This window comes from Parasteatoda tepidariorum, chromosome 1 (genome assembly GCF_043381705.1).
Source record: "Parasteatoda tepidariorum isolate YZ-2023 chromosome 1, CAS_Ptep_4.0, whole genome shotgun sequence".
NCBI classification, from domain to species: Eukaryota; Metazoa; Arthropoda; class Arachnida; order Araneae; family Theridiidae; genus Parasteatoda; species Parasteatoda tepidariorum.
In genome coordinates this window covers 4,509,722-4,536,046 of record NC_092204.1, presented here as the reverse complement: position 1 = coordinate 4,536,046, position 26,325 = coordinate 4,509,722, and the positions used below count along the sequence as shown (strand labels likewise).

Here is a 26,325-nt window from a genome sequence, read left to right as displayed (position 1 = left end):
TTAAAAATAAAATTGAGTGATTTAAGTCACAATTTTAATCATAACAATCCTGCAAACTATCAATATTTATTAAAATATTTTACAAATCAGAATTACACGAATATTCAACTGGTTGAGGATAGAATATTCAAATTATTCCGAAAAGGACTTAAGATTTATTTTAATAAAATCAACAACTTTCTTATAAATCATAATTATAAATTAGTAATTATTCTTAAAAAAAATCATGTGATTTAAGTCACAGTTTTAATCATGACAACCCTGGAACTACCGATATTTGCAAAAACATTTAACAAATCAGAATTAGACGAATATTCAACTGCTTGGAGGTTGAATATTTAAATAATTGTGAAAAGGGAACTAAAAAAACAACACTCTATATGACAAGTATTACTTTTAATTCCGGTTTTACACAACTTTATCTATCATCAAACTATTATTCAAATAAAAACAGTTCAAATTATTGGACGCCTAAGACGATAAATTTCAATAAATATTTTTTTGTCATTTTTAATTACAGGAAGCTTTTTCTCTGCTAATTAGCAATGATTTCTTGCTTAACGTTAATCTCCCTGTACCCTTTGGTATAAAATAGCACCTAAATGTTAGAAGATAATAAATGTAAACAGATTTTTCTTTTTTACAAATGTGAATAACATTGCATTGTTTTTACACCCTACCTCTTCTAGAGAACTAACTGTTTGACGACATAGGGGTATTTTAGTGACGAAGGATGATGTAGTTGGAGAATTGTAGTCCTCTCTGGTCTCGGCAACAAAATCTGTAACATTCATTAATCCAGGCATATTGAAAGACAGATTTCTTTAGAAGTAAATAAATAAAACAGAAGATATCAGGAAACGATATACACCCTACGTGCTGGTCATCTTCGCGTCGATCAACATTTTTTTGTTTTGTTTCTTTCTTTTTTTTTATTTTTAGTTTTCGTTTTCAGTAGTTACCGTTAACTAACTTAGACGGTTAAAAATATGGATCATTTCCATAAAATGTTTTACGGTTTATTCTTACTGCAATAATTTATGTATAGCAAAGGAACTGTCTTGACTGCCAAGATTCTTATTCGTGATCACAGTGCTCGAAAACGCCATCTGGGGAGAAGACCGAATCCATGGTCTGACCCTTTCCCTCTCCTCTTCTTCTCCGTTGTATAGGAATGTGCTACGATATTTTCCCGGTTTCATATAATATAAATAATAGTGAGGTTAAAAACTCATAAACTGTAGTTTGTAAGTTTTTAACCTCACTATTATTTATATTATATAAAGAATAGTGCATATCTTTAAATTTTCACTAGTAGAGATCCTAATTTATCAACCTGTTTTTAATCAACCAAGTTTTAAATATTACACCTTCGGCAATAATTGCTTCTTTTGTTAAGCTATAAAAGAAAATATCAAATACATAATTCTTCTGCAATTTTAGTAGATTCGATTAAATTATCTAGAAATGATACTTATCACAACTTCTACAATTAAAAATATTCAATTGTGAAAACTCACATTTTTAAAAGGTAGATGCCTAAGATACTTGAATTTTTAAAGCTATAAAACTGAAAATTTAAATAATTAGTCAGTTGACATCCAAAATATTTTAATTTAAAACTAAAATGTAATTTTTTTTTAACAAACCAACAAAATTATTTTAAATATTGATTCTGTCTCCCAGTTAAAACAAGGATATTGAACCAAAAAGTAAAATATATGAATTAGTAAGAAAGTAAAATTTACAATAATAGTGGCAGGTTTTAAAATATTAGAATCATATGATTTTTAACATAATTAGTATAAAAAAAATTGTTTTTTCGTTATTTAAATTAATTTAATGAAATTAATTTTCCTTTTTAAATAAATTGCATTCCACTTCCGTCATTGCTATTCAATTCTTATGGCCAAAAGCGTTTAAAGTATGACTAGTACTACAGCCACACACACACACACAAAAAATTCACTGAGGAAAGTACTACCATTAACAACCTTTACAGAAATTCAAATACGTAATTCCAATCGTATTAGGAAATTTTAGCCCTGTTTATTCTCTCATAATTGAACCTACATCTTTCATTATCGTTGAAAGTTTGATAGTTAGATTTTCTTTCCTTTTTCTTAGAAACCTTTACATACGTTCAATAAGATTAGACGATATTTTTAAACTTTTTATCAAATTTCATGCAACTAATAGATTTTTAATCAATTTTTGAAGCTGATTCTGAGAAGGACTTTTCATACTGTTAATAACATCAGAGTTTCACAAAATTATAATCACTATTTTTAATATTTTAATCAATGCAATCAATAGTTCAACAATCGTTCAATATATATAAAATTATTATTATATAATAATATTTCTTTTAATATTATTATAATCCGTTTATATGTATATCCGAATAATGATTTATATCCGTTTAGTTGTATCATATATTAATAATCACATCATCAGTCTAGTTGAAACATAGTCAATTTTAAGGAACCTCAAAAGAACCTTAGGCATAAATAACATTACTTTATACACCTAAATAAATACCTGACTTTCTTTAGTTGAAATAGGGTAAATTTTTTTATACCTCATAAATACCTGTTTCGTTAATCACACCCCCTTTGCCTAAACAGGCATACGTCAACAACAACCTCTTTTGTTATAAGCATCGGAAAACGAACTGTATCTATACGTATATTTCCCAGCAGATCACCAAAGTCAAGCATCACTGGCTATGATCAGTGTGCGAGTGGGTGACCCCCTTGGATCAGTCTGTGAAGGGACCGAGGGTGTGCGGTATTGGTTATCGTTAAACTGTGCTACCGTAAAGTGCTCGACTTCCTCGCGCAGGTCGTCGGGCTACCGAAGCGAGGGTGCCATCCCTTTCAAAGAGGATCAAAATTGTGATGGCATGTCTTCGGATCATCCTTCGGGATGTTTCCCAGACCGTCGCCAATAGCCCATTGTGTAGCTCTAGTGCGATGTAAATTAACAACAATAAAAACAACAACATATATATTAAAATCATATCATCAGTCTAGTGGATATGAAGTGAGCTTGAAACAACCTCGAAATAAGCTTAGCTATGAATAATAGACTTCATACACCTCAATAAATTCCTGGCTCTCTTTAGTTGATATAAGGAATTTATTTTATTGGCAATTGAAATGGGCTACCGGTGGCGTAGAGCTGAAATCTCTACCTATGGAAACATTTCGTATGCTCTCACCATTATTATCATCATCAATGGTTTGACAGTCCAGGGTGGGCCTTGGCCTTCTCAAGAAGGTTTTTCCAGGCAAACCTTTTTCCTGCTAGTGTTTTCCAGTTTTTAAGACCAAACGATCTTTTTCTAGGCCATCTATCCATCTCAAATTCGACTTGCCTCTTTTTCGTGTGCCAACTGGTCTGGTATTGAAATCTTTTTTTGTGGAATGGTTTTCGCTTTCACCATTAGCGTAGTAAATTTTCGTAAGGGAAGCATTTTCAGTACTGAACTATTTACAAATGCAAGAAATTTTTTGAAATATTAGTTGAAGCTTTATTTCTTTTTCTCGTCACTATTTACTTATCTCTCACTGAAAATTTAAATAGATATTTCTTAAATTCATGGACGCAAATACGCCATCTAGAAAGAAGACTGGTCACATGTCCTATCCCTCTGCCCTTCCTTCTTTAGTATTTTACAGTCAAAAATGTTTTTTTTTTAGTCCCGCAGTGGACTGATTGTTAAGACACGGTTCCCAGCAGATCACCGAAGTCAAGCATCACTGGCTGCGGTCAGTGTGCGGGTGGGTGACCACCTGGATCAGTCTGCGTTGGGACCGAGGGTGTGCGGTATTGGTCCTCGTTAAACTGTGCTACCGTAAAGTGCTCGACTTCACGCGTAGGTCGTCGGGATACCGAAGCAGGGGTGCCCTCCCCTCTGCAGAGGATCAAAATTGTGATGGCATGTCTTCGGATCATCCTCCGGGATGTTTCCCAGACCGTCGCCAATAGCCCATTGTGCAGCTCTAGTGCTACGTAAATTAACAACAACAGCAACAAAAATGTTTTTTATAATTTCCATGACTTTTTTTGTTTAATGTAGTGTATGTAGTAATGTAACTATGTTTAATGTAGTTTTCTGTTCAGCATAGTTTCTTAATTTAAACGTTTTTATTCTATTTGAAAACAAGACTGAATTTATCGTACTTCTTTTTCCTATAACTCTTTACACGCTAATGATGAGATTTCTGCTTTACGCTAGTTTTAGCTCATATCGTTCGCCAATAGATGTTGGTCCCTTTGTGNCGTCGCCAATAGCCCATTGTGCAGCTCTAGTGCGACGTAAATTAACAACAACAACAATAAAACTCTTTACACGCTAGTGATGTGATTTCTGCTTTACGCTAGTTTTAGCTCATATCGTTCGCCAATAGATGGCGTGTAACTAGCAATCTTCAATTTATCCTACTCTTGTTCTAAATGTTGATGTCATATCATACCAATCAGAATACAATAGTGTTGACTCCGTATGGATTTCAAGTATTTTTGAAAGTTTTGTGTTGTTGAAATATTTTAAACAGCCCTTTTTTAAAATAATAATTCAATAAATATTTTTACTATTGCATTTGAGTGCCTTATGGATTGTGATGTTTTTTGTCAGTGCTGTGAACGTTTTTTGTTGACAAAACAAGTGTACTTGTAGGAATACCTGTTGGTCATGAGTTGGGGTACAGATCTTTGGGTAAAGTATTTTAAAAATGTTCCCCTGACAGATTTGTTTATAAGATTTATATTATGTTTAAATTTTATAAAGCTGATTTAAAAAAATATTTACTTCATTAATTCATGTCTAGCGAAATCTTTTTAAACACGTGTGGTTAAATAAATGTGTTTTTTGATTAAGTAAATATAGATTGAAGCAACTTACTTTTGTTTACTTACTTCCCTTTATGATATTAATGTTGGGGGCGATCACATCCATTAGAATTTCATTTTCGGGTTTTTCGCTGCGTGAATTACTTTCTTCTTAATTTTGTTGATTATTAATAAGTTTTTAGATGACTCAATGAAATAGCCAGGGGGCGGGGTTGTTAATGTAAACATTCTAACACTTCATGTATTTAATCATAAATAATTTATGGTTAAATTTTTCGGTTAAATTTGAAATGCAATATAATTATTATACTTTAAGCGTATATTAGAAACCGATAACCATTGTATAAATGTTAAAACTTCGTTTGTTCTTTGTATAGGATCTTTGTAGTATGCAGTCTTTTATGATTCATTATGTCGTTAGCTGATATCTAATGATTCCAGCAATACTTTTTTTTAAAGAAGTTCAAATGATAAAGCTTGAATTTATCTAATATTATACATAATGAAAATTGAATATGATTTTCTTATGAATCAGTTTGGGGAATTATGAATCAATTGGGTGAATTATGAATAAGTTAAGTGAATCATTAAGATGAGGTAGTTTATCACTATAATAGTCATATAGGATTATCATGAACTTTTTTATTCCTAAGCGTTTTTAAAAGGGTGGTCCTCCCCGCCTACCTTCTGATCCCTATTGTGCCCTTCTTACCTTTTTTTGTAAAAATAAGCTACCATTTCTTATAAAAATATTGCCTCTTTTTCTTTTATTTTTTCAGGAATTTTTTTTTTCTTAACCACTTTTAAGGAGAAGTCTATTTCTAATTTATTTTGTTATTGATAATTATTTAATTGTTAATTTCATTTCTTCATTTTAGTAAGAATTTTCTTATGTTGTCTGGTTTTATAGCTGAAATTCGCCTCAGAGATCTTCATCTTTTTCTTTTTTTTTGGGGGGTGGGGTATATTACTGAATTTTTTAGTGATTCCAAGTTGTAATATGATTTTTTTTTTAAAAAAGTGCATTTTTGATTGAAAATGCCCCTTTAAATTTTTATTTTCTCATAATTTTCAGCTTAAAATGTAAAAAAGAAGCTTTAAAATTGTTCATCAATTAATATCTTTTTTTTAGTTTACTTTTTTTGAAGAAGATTTATATACAGAGATTGTCTTTTAGATTGTTTTTAATTATTTTTCAAAAGCTTCAACTTTTTCTCTCATTTTGATAATGATTGAGATTTATTTTGCGAAAGATACACATAAAATAATCTAAAAGGATAATTAAAAATTGGAGATCAAATTCAGCTAGTACTCAATATTACATATTTTAATGGTGTTCAATATTATGTAATTTTAATGGTGTTCAATATTATGTAATTTTAATGGTGTTAAGTTAGAGTCCTTCAAAACTTAAAGTGCCCTTTACTGTGAGTAAATACCCTGCCCTTTTTCTATTTCTAGGGAGAACTCTGATTATCATTTAGTTAGCTAAGCCTAATGTTGATACAACTAATAATGTAATTACAGTAATAGTTTAGGTAATATATAGGTATTTACCTAGATGTGTTAGATTCAGGGTTGCCCAGTCTACTATTTGATACTATTTTCGGCCTGAAGCCGACTGTGCCTTTTGCTTGAAAATGCTAAAAAAAAAAAAAGCAACTATTTTCTGGAATAGGTAACTATTGGGAGACTTTTCCATACTCCTAGTTATATTTTTTTAGCATAAATAAAGTTGGCAACCTGTGGCACACAAGAGCTTCTGAATGCAATGAAATTTTTTTCTTGAAAAATCAAAAATGTAAAATTTTGAATTTGGAAATTTGAGTCTTCACTTTTTAATTCATTCAATTTGCACAGAGTTCATTGTAAGTCTATGTTTTCCTTGATCACCTTTTAAACGGTTATTGCTGCAAAATTCTGCATGATTTTAAGAAACTCAATTTTTGTTAAGATGTTACCATGCGTGAATTTCAAATTTGAGTAATCACTTTTTACGATGTGTGCATATATATTTGCTAAGTCAGTTATTGATGAAAGGGAAAATGTTTTAGAAAAATTATGTTTTTTTTTAATGAAAAATTATCTTCTGAATGAATTCTAGTAATTAAGAGTATTTAATTTTCTGCAAATATACAAATTTTTTTGATATAATAATATATTGCTAGAACATTAACGTTTATATAAAAATTATCATATTGGCAACCAACTTGACTAAATTAATCATGGTATATGTCAATTAAGTTATTTAATAAAATTTTAGTCATATTATTGAAAATTTTTTTGTACTTATTAAGTGTTTGGATTTAACTCTTCTTTGAGTAATTTTGAAATATTTGTACTGGCCATGCTTTTATAAAGGATGATTTTAAGATAAAGATTAGACACATTTAGTAGTTAATTATATTTTTAAAAAAATGAAATATATGTAATATGTAAAGGTGCACAGCCTTTTTGAGTGGAGGGCTAATTGCACAGCAGGTAGGCCTATTTGTCACTTGTATATATGTCTTCCACTTTTGCGTAATTACTGTCACAAGTACAAAAAGTGCCAAAAAAAAAAACACTTTAGGTGACTTTAGTTGAATAAAAAAAGAAAAACTTCCAAGTTACAAAGAATGCTTTTCTCTACAGAACAGTAAAGTTTAATTGCAGTATTTCTTTTGGGGTCAAATAGCTAGCTTAAATTTACCTTAAAAAAACCTGTGCATAACATTACTGTCCTTGCATCAGAAAGGTTCTGGGTTCGAATCCCGGGCAAGGCATGTTTCATGTATGTTTCTTTCTCTCTATCTGTGTTCTATGTTCTTTCTCCTTTGTGTGTGAATGTAACCCGCCCTATAAACGAGTTGTGGCAGTGTGACGTGGGTGACGCTGCTCCACCGCTGTGGCTTCGCCACAGGTGCCCACTGGATAACGAAAAGAGAGTTAGCAGTTCTGGCACTTACTGTGGCCAATGGACAATAGTTCCAAGCGCCCGCTGTTAAAAAAAAACAAAAAAACATTACTGTCCTCCCAGTTTTTTTTTTATCAAAGAAACTGCAAGCAAGTAAAAAAATGTTTGTTTTTTACAGAATGTAATAACTTGTATAAAATATAGATAGTTTAATTAAATGAAATAGTTTTTTTGTGGGAAAGATATCAGACTATGAATAAACAGTCAGTTGCTCATGTTGTTACAAATGTGGAAAGAGCTGAACCAACAACTAAGACTGAGTTGGATACTTTACTAGAGTTCTTAAAGAGAAGTGAGAGTGAACATGGCATCTTAATCCTTAGTGAGAGGTACAGGTGATACTGTGAAACAGAAAATTCCTATGAATGGTATATTCCAGTTGACACAATAATTTGGTAAATCTGCACAAGTGTCTTCCACTTCTGAATAGCTTACTTCACCCTAATAAAAGTGACAGTGTCTTTTTTGTGTAAATCAGCACAGTTCTTGGAAAAGTAAAAATGCAAAAAATTGGAGTCTAAATGCTGCTGTTGCTAGATTACATTGTTGTTTCTTATGCTTACGACCAGGCCACAGGGTAATAAGTTGCAAACGGAAACCATGTTTTCATTGTGGTAAAAAGTGCAACATACCTCTTTGTAGAGGAGCAGGCATGGGGTTTTGAACAGGTCACGTGGGTTTTACTGTCTTAAACTGACTAAAACTTTCTTAAAGTGTTCAAAACCTAGAACATAGGTAAAAGGTAAAAATTCTATAGGTGTAACATAACCATTGTACACATAATAATTCCATATATTAATAAATATTTGATACTTTTAATACGATTTACTTTAACTTATTAAAGGAATATAATATAATAGGAAAAGATTTATAACTTTTGAAGCTCCACAATTCAATGAACNCCTAAACCCCTCCCTTGCGTACGCCACTGATCCTTTAAATATGAATAAATATGCTTTTAATATTGATAAATTATGTTTTTGCATAAGGAAAAATTAATGCAATATTAAAAATAATAATAAACTTTTTTAATAAAACAAAAACTTGTCTGTTTCTTGTTCAAAAATTAGCCTTTTATTTTTCACAATATTTTTTTTAAATTGTGACATAATTTGAATAAAAGGGTTTTGAACAGTTTAAGACAAAGGGGTTTTGGACTGGACGGTTTAAGCCATGGATTAATCCATTCTTTCCTAAACCTTGCCTACTCTGTAGAGGAGTTGTGACCAGTAATGAATCTCAAAATCCAAAGAGTAAGGCAATTGAAAGTGTCTCTGGCGATAACGTCTTAACCTCTTAACTAGCCAGTTACTTCATTTTGAAGTTTTATTACAGACTCGAGTCCTACGCATAAGAAATGGAATTGATACAGGTTCTGAGCGGATATATATTACAAAAGATGCTGTCAAATCTTTGGATGTGGAGAAATGAAGTTGGTACGTAAGGTGAAAAGTGACATTCTTAATACAAAGTTATTTTAGCAAGTATTGATGACAAATTTAATTGTAAAGTACTTTATTTAGATCAGCCAGTGATTTGTGATTATGTCAAATGCATCCTTAATGGTCCATGGATGAAGGAGTTGAATGAATATGGAATATGTGTGAATGATGCAGAGTACAGTTCTCTAGGAGTATCAGGGTCGTCTCCCTTTCAAGTGCGGGGATGTTTCTCTTCTTACTCCTATTTAATACAGCTCTCATGACTAAAGCTCAAAAACCCGGGGACCTAAATCCAGCAATCCCAGCCTTTCACTAATACAGCAGCTAGTGCTATCCATTCATCGAATTCTATACCTCATAAAAATCTGGTGGGGGAATATTGTGGTTTAACTACCACTATGATTATTAAACATGAATACCTTAGTATGTAAGACATGCTAACTTGGTTCAATCTTGAGGTTCCTCTTGATAGATGGTCCTTCCCCACAAGAGTATGAATAAGTTTTTAATGAATGGATGGATGGAGGGGAGAATAATAGAAGTAAAGGATAATTATGAGGTAAATATACCCAATCTACCTCATCCTGCAGTTATAAAACCATACAGCACTACCAAAATTAGACTCGTATTTGATGCTTCTGCTAAGGCCAAATGTTTTCCAAGTTTAAATGATTGCTTAGAGAAGGATGAAAATCTTATTGAATTGAGATCAAGCATTTTGATGCGGTGTAGAACTGAGATAATTGGTGTTGATTCAGTTGTAAAGCTTTCTTACAAATCGAACTGATAAGAATTACTTAAGATTTTTATGGCTTAGTGATGCCGGCTTGAAGATTTACAGGGATTGCAGGGTAGTGTTTGGAGTTATAATTCGTTCACCAATTGTTGGCACTTGGCTCCACCTAAAAAGTTCATTTCAGCTTTGGGAGTAAGAGGAGAAACAGATTGAGATTGAGAAAATCCTTAATGCGTGCCAAAAGCTAACAGTGAATTTTTTTCCTGTCACTTACTTCTCTTTATCATCTGCTATTATACCGTTTGTTACTCTAGCTAATTAAATATATTGCATCAAAATGTCTCAAAAATGACATACTATTCACTCAAAGGAGTGAAATATCAAATTTATGAAATATTTAATGCTAAAAAAATGTACATAGAGATTGCGAAATAAATATTTTTGTCATGCGATCACCAAATAGCAACCTTATTCAGGATTGTTCACATTGTGCTCAACTATCAGATACCTTCTGATGAATGTTTCGAGAGAAATACAGGAACAAAAATCCACTTACCCTGAATGTGTTGTACAAAAACTAATGAAAAGTTTTTATGTAGTAAATTGTGTGCAAATGTCAAGGATACAGAAGAGTTGAGTGTTTTTGTAAGAGTTGCTACTAAAATAATGAGAAATAGAAAATTCTATCTTAAAGGGAGGGGGGGGGGACACCGACTTAAACGAAGAAAATTCACACCCGCCCACAAATGTTCTTGGTATGGGCTGGGGTAAAAACTTCAATAACACTCACTTAGAAATTGAAGAATGTAAATTTGAGGCTGTTGCCAATTTCGTTTACTTGGATTCTGTGATCAACAACAGGAACAATACCACAATGGAAGTACAAAGAAGAATTACTATAGCCAGTGAATGTTTTAATAGAATTTGGAAATACATAAAATCTAATGTAACTCATAGAAGAACAAAAGTTTTCTTATATAAAGCTCTTATAAGATCAATTTTAACATATCTTGTACAGATGAGGCTATGTTGGGTACCTTTGAGAGAAAGGTCTTAAGTATTTTTGGAGGAATTCAAGAAAATGGTGTGTGGCTTAGGAGATCAAATTTAGAGCTTTATCACTCATATAATGAACCTGACATTAATAACTTCATTAAACGACAAAGAATAAAATTGGCAAGCCACGTTATCAGAATGGACGAAGGCCATACCACAAAAAGAGTTTTCAATGCCAGACCAGTAGGCACATGAAAAAGAGGTAGGCCGAATTTGAAATGGATAGGTGGCCTAGAGAAAGACCTTTTGGTCTTAAAAACTAAAAATTGGAAAACCCAAACAAAACAAAGGTTAGCCTGGAAAAAAGCTTCTTGTGAAGGCCAAGGCCAACCCTGGGCTGTTGAGCCATTGATGATGATGATGGGCTGATACTCTTCAAGTGAGTACAGGTTGCATTAAAGAGCTTAACACTGAAAGTAAAGAAGAGAACCGTCCTGTCAGCTGCACATAGACTTTTTAACTACTTGGGTATAATTTGTCCTGTAGCACTGATACTCAAATTGCTTTTATAGAGCATTTGGAAGATGAAACTGAATTGGTTTAGTTTGAACTATTGGTAATAAAGAATATTATTTTATGAATTCTATTAATATTATTGAATTGTAATCTTTATATAATTAAGAATTGCTCATAAAGTATAAATATTTATATAGTTATAATATTTATTAAAAAATGTTGCTACTTTACATTTGAGGAGGATAATTTTGATAAATATTTGAAATCTTTAATTTATAATGAACTGAGAGTTCATGGGGGGGGGAAGTATTAATAATATTTCTAAATTCCAATAGATGGCGTTCTGTGAAGCAGTGGGTTGCCATTCTGACACAGTAATAATATCATTCCTTTTTTTTTTTATATATATTTTCTGATGAAGGTGTTTTGTAATGGTTTGAACTCAGATATCATTGTATTTAATACCAAGCATGCGAACTTTACGCAAACATTACTCATTAAACACATTTCCTGCGCAAGAGTTTCGTTTTCGCCTATTTGGCAGGGTGCCAAATTTCATAGAGCCTCAGTAATCCTTTGTTTTGTGGTTAAAGAAACTTTTAACTGGAAAAGTCATCGGTTGCTGTAATATATTACAAATATAAGGATGGATGGACTACAGATTGTCTATTCTAATTTTTGGATGAAAAATTTAATGGGATAATTAGTGTTTTATGATCTCATATATTAATGTTTTTACCACGTTTATATAAACTTGCCTTCGTGTATGTCTGTCCGGGTGGAATTTTGCAATCGATTTTAAACTAACTTCCCGACTAGCTACAAACTTCAAATTTGGCGCATAGTTCAGAATTGGATGACAATGCATGAAAATGAAGAGAAAAAAGACATACAAAGTAAAATAAAATTAAAATTTAAAAAAAAAATTATTTTCGAGATTGTCTTTTGTTGTCGATTCCATTATTTCAAATTAGTATTACATGTCAGGTGAAAAGATTTTTATTGTCGGAGTATTTTTATTGGCTGAAAAATCACGTGGTAGGATCCAGTTTTTCCTCATTCATTTCCAGATTGTTTTGGTTGTCATCAGCATAAAACTAATGAAAGTCGTAAAGGTATTGTTTTTCTATAAAGATTTTCGTATCCCTAACTTAAAATGAAAGTTCTATTATTTTAGTAGTGGTCTTGTAGTAGTCTTGACTACTCTTGACTAAGAAAAATAATCTAAATAAAAATATATATTTTTAAAAACCACGTTTTTTTAGTGGAGAATAATAATTAAAAAAAATTGATACAAAAAAAACGTGGGGCGCATGAAATACATAACAGTACATATACACATACATATACACATTTTCGTACTCATACACATGCACAGCCACATATACATCCACATACATATGCATATACACAAACATATTCCAATTCCACATTCAGATACAATTACAATTTCAGATATACATACACATATTCTCATGAGTACACATACACACACTAATATAACATTACTGTCATGTATTTCATGCGCCCCACGTTTTTCGTTTTTCAATTTTTTTTAAATTATTATTCTCCACTACAAAAACGTGGTTTTTAAAAATATTGTTTTTTATTTTGAATTTATTGTTAATTTCCTTAATCTTCTATCAAAGCGTAATAAAAGAATTTAATTAAAATAGTTGTTAAGAACTAGCAAGAAGTATGGGGAATGCTGAATTATAAAGCAATACTATGATATCCAGGATTCGATTCCGGTTTCATTTTTATTCTAGGGCCCATTTTTGTAAAAGATGAAAATTATTTTCCTGAAAGTTTCTTAATAAAGATCATTCAGTTTTAGCAATCACTATTTTTTTAAATTCCATTTCCTTTTTTTCCCTTCTTTTTTTGAAGCCTACTTGTTTTTAGATAGCTTTTCGGTCACTTTCCTATGGTCTTTAAGATTAATTCCTATATATATAATACGTTGTTACGACAATCGAATTTCAAATGAGAGCCATTATTTTTTTTTCGAAACATTCAATTCGTGACGATTTCTTTATAATTATACATCATTTGATGATCTGCATTTACTCATCATCTTTTTGTTTGGCTTTTTCAACATGATTTTTCTACTTCCGATATTTTTAATGGGATATTATTATGTCTTTTGATTTTGAGTTATCACGTTTTGTCGCGTTCTATTTGTGACGCTTCCATCGTAATTCCACATCGTTTAGTGACAGTTTTTCATGCAGTTACTTTTCGGCTGTTTTCACATGTTTTTTTAAAATCTGATATTTTTAATACGATATTATCACTTTTTGACGCGTTCTATTGGTTACGATTCAATCTTAATTTCATGACGTTTGGTGATAGTTTTTTCGGCAGTTATGTATCATTTTTTTTCTGCTTTTCACGTAGTGTTTCAATTCTGCTGACGACGTTCGAATTTGAGTTATCACTTTTTGACGCTTTCGATTTCTTGGTAATTTTTGCGTTGTTGTCGACCACAATTCGCCATTTTTTTACAAGGGTTTTCTATCTCCGATATTTTTAACACGCTATATTACGACGCGCGAATTCCGAATTAGAGTACCGACACGTTCAATTCGGGACGATGCTGTAGCAAAATCACGTTGTTCCCAATCGTTTTTTCCGAGAATTTTCATAAAGCGAAATTTCGTTTTTACGAATTTGAATTATGTGAAGGGACCGCTTTTATAGTTCAGAATTTTGTGATTAGGCCGTTTTTTTATAATTTGAATATTGAGAAGATGTTTTAGAATTTGAAAGTTGTAAAAAGGCTGTAAAACGGCCCAAATATCCAGCTTGATCGACCCTCGATATCTGTTCCGAAAATTTATGTTTTATAATAAATACACAGATATATAGCGTTTTTTTAATCCTTTATTTTTATTTCGCGTTATTTTATTTATTATATTTAAAGATAAACGAAGATATGTAATTTGTTTCCTTTTTTTCCCTGTATTTATTTTTTATTTTATAATAAAGAGTAAAATAAAGTGCTCTTTTTTGAACAAATCTAGAAATCTTTACGATTTCTAGATTTGTTCAAAAAAGCTAATTAATAAATCAGACAAGAGAATCTAAAGTAAATTAAACAAGAACTAGAATAGAAATTCTAGATTTATCTTACTTTTTGTATCATTGATCATTTTATTTTTGACTGGGTTTAATTTCTATTAATTTTAACATTGGCCTTTTATTTTAATAAAAAATTTTCTGAACACACTGATATTTTTGTTTTGGATACTTTTCTTTAGTAAAGACATAAATTTCTAATTGTTAATGTTTTTATCTCTGTATTGTTTATTTTTTGATTTTTCTTCCTAATAAAGAGTCAACCTTTATTTTTTTAAAAAAACTTTTTACAAATTTACTTTAATTTTTAATCAATATTAAAATAATCGAAATAGGAAAAAACATTGATCATGGAGAGGACAATCCTATCCAGTTGTCATATTTTACATATTTTATTTTAGAATTATTATTTTATTTAGTTGATTAAGTAAGATTTAAATTATTATTAAATTCTTATATATTTATTCGTTTCTTTTGCGAGATAATTTGGAATTTTTTAAAAGATTTTTGTTTATGCAAAAGTTCTTTTTTTGTTAAATGAAGTCTTATCTATTTCGACTAAATTCTTGAAGATTAAAGCTTTCGTATCGAAACTTGTATAAAATTTGAGTTAACTTGTTTGGGAACAAGTATTATAAGAAATTTTTTTTTAAAGTCACTTCCTGCTTTGGTCAACAAAGAAAAATGTTACTTTTTATTAAATAATTAAAAATATTTCTCCCAGATGAAAATAAAATTAATTAAATTGATAAATTAATGTTTGAAAAAACTGTATTAACATCAAATGTCATCCACTACAAGTTTAAAAAAATGTATTTGAACAAGATATGAGGGAGAGTGTGAATTAATAGTGGGAATTGAAACAAAAAGGCGCCTGGTATCAGACAACTATACATTTGGTGACGTGGTCCTCACGTGCTACCCGCGTAATGTTCTTCATTGAATTTATCTGACTCAGGGAATAATCAGGGGTCTGTCCAGACATTTTGAAATTGAAATCGTGAAAAAATTACTCACATTCTTTTAACCAGGGTCCGTTTTTATGAATTTGTGCAAATAGGGTCCGTTATTGCAAAAAAAAAACTTTTTCAAGGAGTTTTTAAATTATAAAGATACAAGATTATGCTCAACACTGTAAAATTATAATTAAAAAAATTAAATTTTAAAAAATAAACTACAATTGCTGCTCTTAAATTAGAGATGCAACATACAAATATTTGGTATTTAGCCTATACTGCTGAACGCAGAATATTCATTTCGGACGAATAATGGAAGAATCGTCTGCCGAAGACAAAACTTAATTCGTTTACATCCATCTTTCTTGTTTTCTGCCCTGGAAAGGGTTTATTCGATTAACAAAATAATGCTTTTAATTAAAATATTTGTGAAGGGTCCGATTAAAAGAAAAATCATTTTGTGAAGGGTCCGTTTTTAAGTTAAAATATTTTAGTGAAGGGTCCGTTTTATGAAAAGATATTTTGTGAAGGGTCCGTTAACGGACCCAAATTTCTTCTAAACAGACCCCTGATAATTTAATTATAAAATTAAATTTTTCCCTGTATCAGATAAATGCGTGTAATAATTTAATAGATAGATACGTGTCTAATAGATAAAATACGTGTAATAATTTAATATTTAAATGTGCACGATAAACTATATACTTTTTTGGTTCAAATAGAGTTAGTTATACGTTAGAAATTATCACTGATGTTATCTTTAACATACGCGAGAAACTTAATCTCTTACAGTAAAATTTAAAACAATGACTAACGTTTAACCCATCATAAAATTCCATTTCGTTTATCGCTCATCCCTATTTAATGAATGAATTAATCTTTGAAAAAGCTGTATTAACATCAAATGTCATCCACAACAAGTTTAAAATAAATGTATTTGAATTTGAGTGGATGAATTAAAATTAACGATTTAAAATTTGAACAAGATGTTGGGAGAGTGTAAACTAATAGTAAGGAATTGAATAAAATAGTCTTGATATTAAAATGTTTCGACTGGCGTTTTGAGTCGTGTAGCGTATCAGTTAGTTACATCCTGTGCACCTTGAATGTTTGCTGATAGTGTCAACAAACCAAGATATGTGCAGGTCTTATCGAACTCTTTTTTTTTTTTCCTGNGTAAGGAATTGAATAAAATAGTCTTGATATTAAAATGTTTCGACTGGCGTTTTGAGTCGTAGCGTATCAGTTAGTAACATCCTGTGCACCTTGAATGTTTACTGATAGTGTCAACAAACCAAGATATGTGCAGGTCTTATCGAACTCTTTTCTTTTTTTCCTGTTGAAATTCTTACGCCAAGAGAGGTTTCCTTCTTCCGGAGTTGAAGCTGCCAACTTCTAACGGGACTGTTGTGATAGAGTGAAAGTGAATTGAATGAATGAACAGTTCAGGAAACCTTGACGGAAGTGAGAATTATTGTCTGCAACTAATGACGACTCGGGGCACGTGGATTTCCCTCCATTGTTGAATGAGCAGTGTATTTATTCTGACATGCTTCGTTTAATATCTGGTGGTGATAATTCCTGTGCATTGTTGCCATTAGCGGTGTTGAAAAACTCCAATTTCATTTTTTCCTGACGATCTGTGGGAAGACTAAATGTAGTCTTTGTTAAAAAGGTTTTGTTTTTTGACGGTTAGTCAAACGATCCGAATTAGTTGGAAACATAAGTAGTTCGCAGAAGAAGTTATATTTTTTTTTATGTCTGATATTAATTGGGTATAATATGAAAAAAGCCCAACTACTTCCACTTACTAGGAATAACATTTACCTTTTAGTTTAATTAATAAACTGAGTTTTAAATATGCTTACTAAATTCATAAACTTCGGTAAAACAACAATATAAATTATTTCCAAAGGAACTAGACTAATACAATTCCAACCTGGCGAGCAGCGACTTATAACAAGACACTTCGTTTGATACTTTTACTTGTTGCTAGAAATCAGGTTCGCAGAAAATGCTGTTTACTGGTTAAATTTAGTAGGAATAACACGATCTGTGACGTAGGCTATAGTATACCCAATTGTTAGCTTTTTTTTGCTGATTAATTTGCATACTTCAAGTTATGCCTTGTGGAAGTTCCAGCTTGTGTAAATTTATTTTTGTGCCAAAAGTTAATACCTTTATTTATTTATGTATTTTGTCTACGTTGCATCATTTTTGATGGGGACAGAAAACGTTTTCTTTATGCTGAACTTAAAATCGATCCCCTCTTAATTTTTATAAATACAGCGAACTCTCGCTACTACGATATCTAATGCAACAATAACTCCCTTTATTACGATAATGTTTCATGGTCCCGATGAACTTGCTTATGAATTAATGTCGTGCTCCTCTCAATATTATGATATTCTCCAAAGCAAAAAACTCAATAAAACGATTTTTTTTCTAAATTTCAACCTTATTTTCTCCATTTATTATTGGTTTTCAAATAATGTAAAAAGTCCTATTTTATCATTTTTTGCCATTTTTTACTGGCAAGAGAAGACTCACTGCTGACCACCCCAACATTCTTAGAATTGCTTAGTTATCTCTTAAAAAGTCACAAATGTACCATTCCTATCTGATTTCACTTCCTTCATGTTAAAAGCTGATAGTGAGTCACAAATGACCACAAGCATCACATTAACACCTGATAGAGAATTTTTTCTGTATAGGGTGGGTGGAGCATCATTCACAAACAGAAAACATTTTCACCCTTTGGATTCAATGCGTACTTTGTTAGTTGACTTGACAGTCAAAAAAAATCAGATTATTTCCAAGAAAAACGGTTTTCAGGTATATTTATGATCTGAATTGTTTTTAACATTTAACCATATTAATTTATTGCATAATATGTAAATATAGTTATAGTTAATACATGTATAACATTAAAATTAAAAAAAAAATCTTATTGTGTCCCCAAAGTATGTAGATCCTTGTCATAACGATATATCCCTCTACAACAAGGGTGTCAAACTCAAAAGCTAACTTGGGCCAAATAAACAATGCTTAACTTTAGGAGGGCCGCCAAAAAAAAAAAAAAATCAATGTTCATAGAAACAAATATTTTTAATTTGAATAGCATATTGTAATAAGCATATGTAAAGTTAAATTATTGTTTGATTTTTGACATCTGTTCTCAGCTACTATCTTTCTTATTTCGGGAGAAATTTTTTTGGTCGAGACTACTTTCAAAATTGACCCAACATGAGCGTTATTAATACGGTTTCAGACAGGAGATTTATTTCCATTCATAACAGAAAATAATTGCTTGCACTGATAAGTACTTCCAAACATGGAAATAATTTCATAATTTCAATACATTTCAAACCTTGCCGGCAAATATTTGTAAAATTCAGGCACAACCACTTCAATGAATTTTGCCTTCAAATTTGAGTCGCACTGAATCTCAATCACTTCCATTTGCATACTACTGGGTACTGAATCTATATTTATTGAGAAAATCGACGAAAACAAACAAAATTTCTTTTCCGAGGAATTAAAATCTTTAAACCTTGTTTCAAATTCCGTTCTAAGAATTGAAATTTTTTTTTTGCGTATTTTTGATACGATGCAGTATCCCTGGAATGGCAGGTGCCGCAAGCCAATTAGAATTTTACATTTTCGCGCGTACAATTTAAAATGATCCGTATAGTTTATAAATAAAGTATATTTTAATTTTATATGCTAGTTTCCTTTCTAATTCTCATTTCTAATTTATTTTTACTTTGCGTCGGATATATTTACTGGGCCACAAAAATGTTCATCTCGGACCGCATGCGGCCTTTGGGCCGCGGGTTTGACACCCCTGGACTAAAGGAATAAAATAGTGAGTAAACGAGCAATATGAATTTTTTCTTCTTCTAAAGTCAATTCCTTATTTTAGTTACTTTTTATTAAATGATTACAATTTTTTCTCCATTTTAAACTAAAATTAATTAAATTTAATGAATGAATTAATGTTTGAAAAAACTGTATCAACATCCAGTGTTATCCACTATAAGTTTAAAATAATTGGATTTGAACACTTGAGTGGATGAATGAAAAGTATTTTATTAACAATTGAAAATTTGAACATGATATAGGGAGAGTGTGAACTAATACACTAGGGAATCGATTATCCGGAACGATCGGGACCATCGCTATTCCGGATAACTGATTTTTCCGGTTTTCTGAATCGCTACAAAAAGCCATTTTTTTATTGTTAAACCCAACCAAAAAAAAATTTTTTTTTTGGAAATAATCTTAAAAAGAAGAAAAAACGATGAAGTAATACACTAATGATTATTTCCAAAATAATGGTAAGGTGAACATCTTTAAAAAAAAAAGAAAATCCTAAAATCTAATGAGGAAAAAAAAATTTTTTTTTTTTAAATGGCGGGAAAATTTATCGAATTTTATTCCGGTTTTCTGATTTCCGGATAACGGGTTCTGTACTGTAGTAGGAATTGAATAAAGAGCGCATCACCTTTTCTCATAAACTTTTATCGCCACTCAAAAAAATTACTTGATACGTCTTTACCAAAGTGTTACTACCCTACGTTTTTCGTTTTAGATCTGGTAAAAATAAAACTATTTTCCGATTTTTTAGCGTAGTTTTCAAATTTTTTAATTTGAAGAATTAAAAAACAAAAAAACTCTACAATGAATTCCTAATCAAAGATTCGATTAAAAAGTTCGACTAAAGGAGTTAAAACAGTGAGTAAATAAAGCACCCATTTTAATGCTTTAACCAACGAACTGTCGTCACGCGATTGCTCTTCATCAGAGCGTGAAAGCTGCAAGGTAAACAGACAGTATTTTTCTTGCATTGAATGCAGTGATGGAAAAGGCACAATAGTAGACGACCTTGGAGGAAATGATCAAGGTGCGTACCTTAAAAGACCTGTGCAATCACATTTTTTTTATTAATATTTTATTTGATAAAATTTTTTATGAAATTATTCTGAATCTGGATGGATGAAATCAATGTCATTGAAATACAAATGAATCGGTATGGGTAGTTTTAAGGAGAAATAAATCGGGACTTAAATCAACATCATTAATGTTTTATTTTGATGAACTGGGAGGGCTTATTTTAATGAACTTACTAATTTTTGTCTGTAAGGCAAAAATGAATAGCATCTCTACCTGTCGTTTCCTTATCAAAAATCGATATATTTCAGGGGTCTGTTTAGAAGAAATTTGGGTCCGTTAACGGACTCTTCACAAAATATCTTTTCATGAAGACGGGGCCCTTCACAAAATAATTTATCTTTTAATCGGACCCTTCACAAATTTGTTTATCTTCATTATTGTTTTGTTAATCGAATAAACCCTTCCCAGGAAGGGGGGGGGGAGAAAGACAGACGTTAACGAACTAAATTTTGTCTTCCGCAGTCGCTTCTTCCTTTATTCGTCCGAAATGAATATTCTGCGTTCAGCATATACTGCGTTCAGCATATACTGTATAGGCTAAATGCCAAATATTTGTATATTGCATCGCTTATTTAGTAGCTGCATTTGCTGTTTATTTTTTAAAATTTAATTTTTTTAATTATAATTTTACAGCATTGAGCATAATCTTGTATGTCTTTGCAATTTAGAAACTCCTTGAAAAAGTTTTTTTTTTTTTGCAATAACGGACCCTATTTGCACAAATTCACAAAAGCGGACCCTGGCTGAAAAAATGTGACTTAACGTTTATTTTATATTCACAAATGACGAGTAATTTTTTCACAATTTTACAAAAAACGGACCTTTCACAAAATGTCTGGACAGACCCCTGTATTTAAATCTCACAAACTGGCCCTAATAATTTATAGTACTAAGCATTTTTGTAGTTCGTTAAAGTTACAGTCCCCTGGTCAAATTATTAGACGTACTATAAGATTCTATGTAAAGTCTTAATTATCAGGTCATACTATACGGCTTTATTGTTTTTTACGCGACTGAAACCGGTTTGCACTTGTTTGCGATCGTGTATCAATGGGTTAACATTGTAATGTAATACGTTAAAAATAAATACAAATAGGAAGTATATAAAAAATCTCCTGAATAAAAACCTATTACATGCATGTTTAACTATAAAAGTATTGCATATAAACTAGTGCAAAACATATAATAATTGAAAAACTACAATGCGTCAAATAATTTGGTCTAGTTATTATTATATACTAATATANATTTGCACAAATTCACAAAAGCGGACCCTGGCTGAAAGAATGTGACTTAACGTTTATTTTATATTCACAAATTACGAGTAATTTTTTCACAATTTTACGAAAAGCGGACCTTTCACAAAATGTCTGGACAGACCCCTGTATTTAAATCTCACAAACTGGCCCTAATAATCTATAGTACTAAACATTTTTGTAGTTCGTTAAAGTTACAGTCCCCTGGCCAAATGATTAGACGCACTGTAAGATTCTATGTAAAGTCTTAATTATCAGGTCATACTGTACGGCTTTATTGTTTTTTACGCGACTGAAACCGGTTTGCACTTGTTTACGTTCGTCTATCAATGGGTTAACATTGTCATGTAATACGTTAAAAATAAATACAAATAGGAAGTATATAAGAAATCTCCTGAATAAAAACCTATTACATGTATGTTTAACTATAAAAGTATTGCATATAAACTAGTGCAAAACATATAATAATTGAAAAACTACAATGCGTCAAATATTTTGGTCCAGTTATTATTATATACTAATATAGTACCTGATATAATAAATATTCTACATTTATATAATATTCCGTCTAATTTATATCGTCGACGAAATTATATTATATATCGTCTAATTTAACCAATTGAAACACGAATGTAAGCAAGTGCAAACCGGTTTCAGTCGCGTAAAAGCAATAAAGCTGTATTGTATCACCTGATAATTAAGATTTTACATAGAATCGTATAGTGCGTCTAATAATTTGGCCAATGACTAGTAGCATATTAATTTTTACATAAATTTACGTTACGTTTGAGTTATTGCATACTTTTCTTTCCAAATATGTTAATTTTCCCCGTGACAGAATTGCAGCGACCAGGCGACATTGCCGCAGAATGTTACAGAGTTCTAGCAGAAAAAGTTTTCTTTTGAAAAGTTTTTTTCTTTTCTTTTTATTTTTAAAAAAAATTACTGTTCTTTTCTACAGAAATTCACACGTAATATTTGAGTCATGCATTTAGACAATAACATTTTGACACGCTCAATTTAAGCTGATAGTATCGTAAATCGACGTTATGTTTTGGTTGTATTTTCGGCAGTTATTGATATTGATTTTCACGTGGATTTTAAATATCCCGATATATTTCAAGCAGAATGGAAAATTCGAATCTTCAGGGCTGATTGCGCTCCGGAAAAAAATCCGGATTTCGCATTTTTCGCTAACCGTGATCCGGAAGTTTCCGGAGATCGAAGGTTCAGACGTTTCAAAAAATCCTTGATCACAAAAGTTTCCAGAAATCAAATTTTCAAAGGTGGAACTTAAAAACACAGTTTATTTTATTTGTTGGTAAGGGAGAGCCAGAAAGATAACTTTATAAACTTATATTCAAGATTAATATTCATTTTTTATCAGTAAATAGTTATTATAATCATAAACTCAAGAAAGAAAGGCATATTTGTAAATTTCAATTACTTCTCCAGGTCATCATAGGTATGTGTAAAATTTTAAATATATTTTAAGTTAACTAAGAAATATTGAGAAAAAGGAAAAAAAACCTTGCTTTTTTCGATTTTTTTTCCGATTTAAATTTTTGTTTTTTTTTGCTCAAGAAATTTTCCGGAATTTTAACTTGGGCTCACAATCACCCCTAAATCTTGCATTTGAGTGTTTTTTAAGGCAATAATTCTACGGAAGTTTTGGCGGTTATTGCTATTGATGTCTCCATAATTTTTAAACCCAATATTTTTTTCAACAACCTAATATGGAAACGAAACACGCATTTGAGTAGTCCGATTCGCGTGATTTCGTCTACGATCTTTTTTCGGCAATTACTACTACGGATTTTATGATTTTTAATTATTTTTTTTATTGTGATGATTATTTACAAAATGCGAAAAAGGAAATAATTTGCAAGAATAAATATAATAATAAAAAACAAAATGCAAGAATATCACTCATAGTATTAAAATAAAAAATTATTGCATGTTCAATTAAAAGAATTATATGTTTTCTTTTGTAAACACAGCGCTTTTGTTATTTTTAATTAGTTACATATATGTTATTAAAAGTATCTTGCAGAAAGATATTAGTGCTAGAGATAATTATTAAAAAAATATTAGAGAATTTTGCCGCAGATAGCTCGAGAAAGTTCTTAATGCAGAGATGCCTACTTGCTCCAGACAGCAAATAAATATTTTCGAGCGGTTGTTTATTAATGTGTGATTCTTGGTTTAATAAATTCAATTTATTAGTTTTTTATTCATGACTATTTCTAAGTAATTCGAAGACTTATATAATTCGCCACTTTATTGCAGTTAAGTCATGCTACACCGTATTAAAAAGTAAACAAAATTAGTCAAATATATATGCAAATTTTAGTTTGTAGCTATTTACCGTTTTTTAAATTATTATGGCGCGTCCTGCGCAGTTGGCATCTTTGTTACTGGTATAATTTAATTTCGTCTGAATGATTGCACGCTGCGCGTTGATTGCCCCTGATCATTAAAAGAGTTATTTCTTGGAAGTTTTATGGAAATGAATAAGAATAACGCCTCTGGACTTGCGTTTTACATCATCCGAAGAAATGTGCTGTCTTGTTGACTCATCTGCCTTTCTTTCTTTTTCTCTTTTTTTTTTTTTTAAATGGGTGATTGACCTTGCATTAATCACGTACTATGACAAAAAAAAAAAGGACTTTATGTGGTGGAAGTGATGAATTGAGCAAGCTCTAAAGATAATCTAGAGTTTCTTACCATTGTCCTGTTTTTGAGATTTTGTGAAAATTACTTAAAACCCAAAAAGTTTTCGATGCTCCTGCGATTGAAGTATACATTCATGCACGCTTTTGAATTTCTGATTTGAATTTGAATTTTTTAGAACATTAAATAAAAATAATTATCTGCTCACACAAAAAATACAAATTTTACATTTATAGTTAAAATACAGTGTTTTTGCATAAGTTACAATATAAGAATAATAAAAACACAATAAATACAAAAAATAATTAATTTCATAAAAAAGAAAAACACACGAGGAAAGAAAATAATTTTCTCACAATCAACAAATCGATAACAAATCAACACTCGCCATGTCGTCTACTGTTAAACAATCCTTACAACTATAGTTCGTCTATGTTAACAACTCCCCATGCCATTTGATTGGAGTTACGGTGGTTACTATAGTTACGAGGTTTAACTTCTGTAGCAGAATTTTTTAGGCTTTCTACGACAGCACTAATATCTTTCTGCAAGATACTATTAATAATAATTAATATACATGTTATTAATATACATGTTATTAATTAAATTTTTAAATTTAAATTGACAGAAACGTTGTATTTACAAAGAAAAGACTATTTGGATANAAAAAAAAAAAACGAACCTATTTGGATATAATAAAATTTTATGCATTTGATGATTATGTAATTTTTTTTTTATTCTAATGTCAAGGGCGATATTCTCATATTTTTTCAAACATTTCTACGGAAAAGATTTCAATATTTTTTATTTTTCATTCTTCTCAAATACGAATCGAAAAATTTTGAACATTTCTTTCCCCTCCGATGCGCGAAAAAGGCATCTTTTAAATATATAATTTTAGAGAAAAAATTTCGAAAATTTTTACTGAAAAGAAAATTAACCAAAATCTTTTAACCATCTTCTTTGAATGAATAGCCGTTTGGTATTTAAAATTCTGAGTAAACATAATACATAAGATTTCTACTTCATTTTTTGTCAATCATAACAGGAAAATTTTGCAGTCTTTCTATTTTGAGAACTATGAAAATCCCTAAATTTCCCTATGTATGAAATATTTAGTACATTATGAAACAATTATCATGAAATTTATATTATTTTGCAAAATCTCCTGTTTTTTTTTTCTTATCCATGTTGGCAACTATGTTTGCATGTTATAGTTATAAGTCGCATGTTATAGTTTATATATTGTCGAGTTATAAGAGCGAGTACTATTAACTGGTAATTTAATTTTATCGGAAGTTTCTATCTACAGAATATTGACAGACGTTTTTGTCTTATTCATACCGTGCTATTTGTGTTTAAGAACTATTTTAGACGGGAAGAAAGGTGTAAGGGAAAAAAGAAATTCCGGAAGCATTGTTTCCGGAACGTCAGGAAATAAGCTTTTTTTCCCCCTTTCCGGAAACAACCGACTCCGGTATCTTTTTAAGTTGTGCCGGCTTATTGCGAATTGTGACGAAAGAGTATTTTAATTGTACTATTAAATACGAAGAAATTAAATCATTTGTGACGAATTTTTCCAAAACTGATGTGCAATTTCAATTGAAAGCAAATTTCTCCCAAGACTTGATCCAGAAGTTCCCTTGTCTTCTGGATTGGGTTCAAATTGACAAGGCTGCGGAGTTGAACATTAGTTGTAAACCGAAAAATAGGGTCGGCTGTTCGACGAATGTTATAAAAACTGATGTGAAACAAATTCAACCTCTCTTTAATAAAATTCTTCAGAAACTTTAATCTCAAGCCAGGTTTATGATAAAGTGTAAATTGGTAGTTTCTAAATCGCACTTACCTACTTTTTAACAGGGTACGTGATTTTTTTTATTTAAATTGGATTTTTATT

General features: G+C 30.7%; 2 protein-coding genes across 3 annotated transcripts in view; one reads left to right on the top strand and one right to left on the bottom strand.

Annotated features, from left to right (window-relative positions):
• Positions 1 to 1,070, bottom strand: part of LOC107450410 (ArfGAP domain of ASAP) — a 53,132-nt gene extending 52,062 nt beyond the window's left edge. For both annotated transcript variants that reach the window (XM_043051406.2, XM_071186736.1), the window contains exon 1: positions 681 to 1,070. In XM_043051406.2, the coding sequence (XP_042907340.1) occupies positions 681 to 806 (126 nt within the window). In that variant the 5' untranslated portion in view covers positions 807 to 1,070. The remainder of the gene's footprint in view (positions 1 to 680) is intronic.
• Positions 1,071 to 4,422: 3,352 nt separating this feature from the next.
• The window catches only part of LOC107457187 (formin-binding protein 1), a gene marked incomplete at its 3' end in the record, with an annotated part of 45,255 nt that continues 23,352 nt past the window's right edge, over positions 4,423 to 26,325 (top strand). The window contains 1 exon segment of the mRNA XM_043051408.2: positions 4,423 to 4,723. Within this exon segment, the coding sequence (XP_042907342.2) occupies positions 4,700 to 4,723 (24 nt within the window).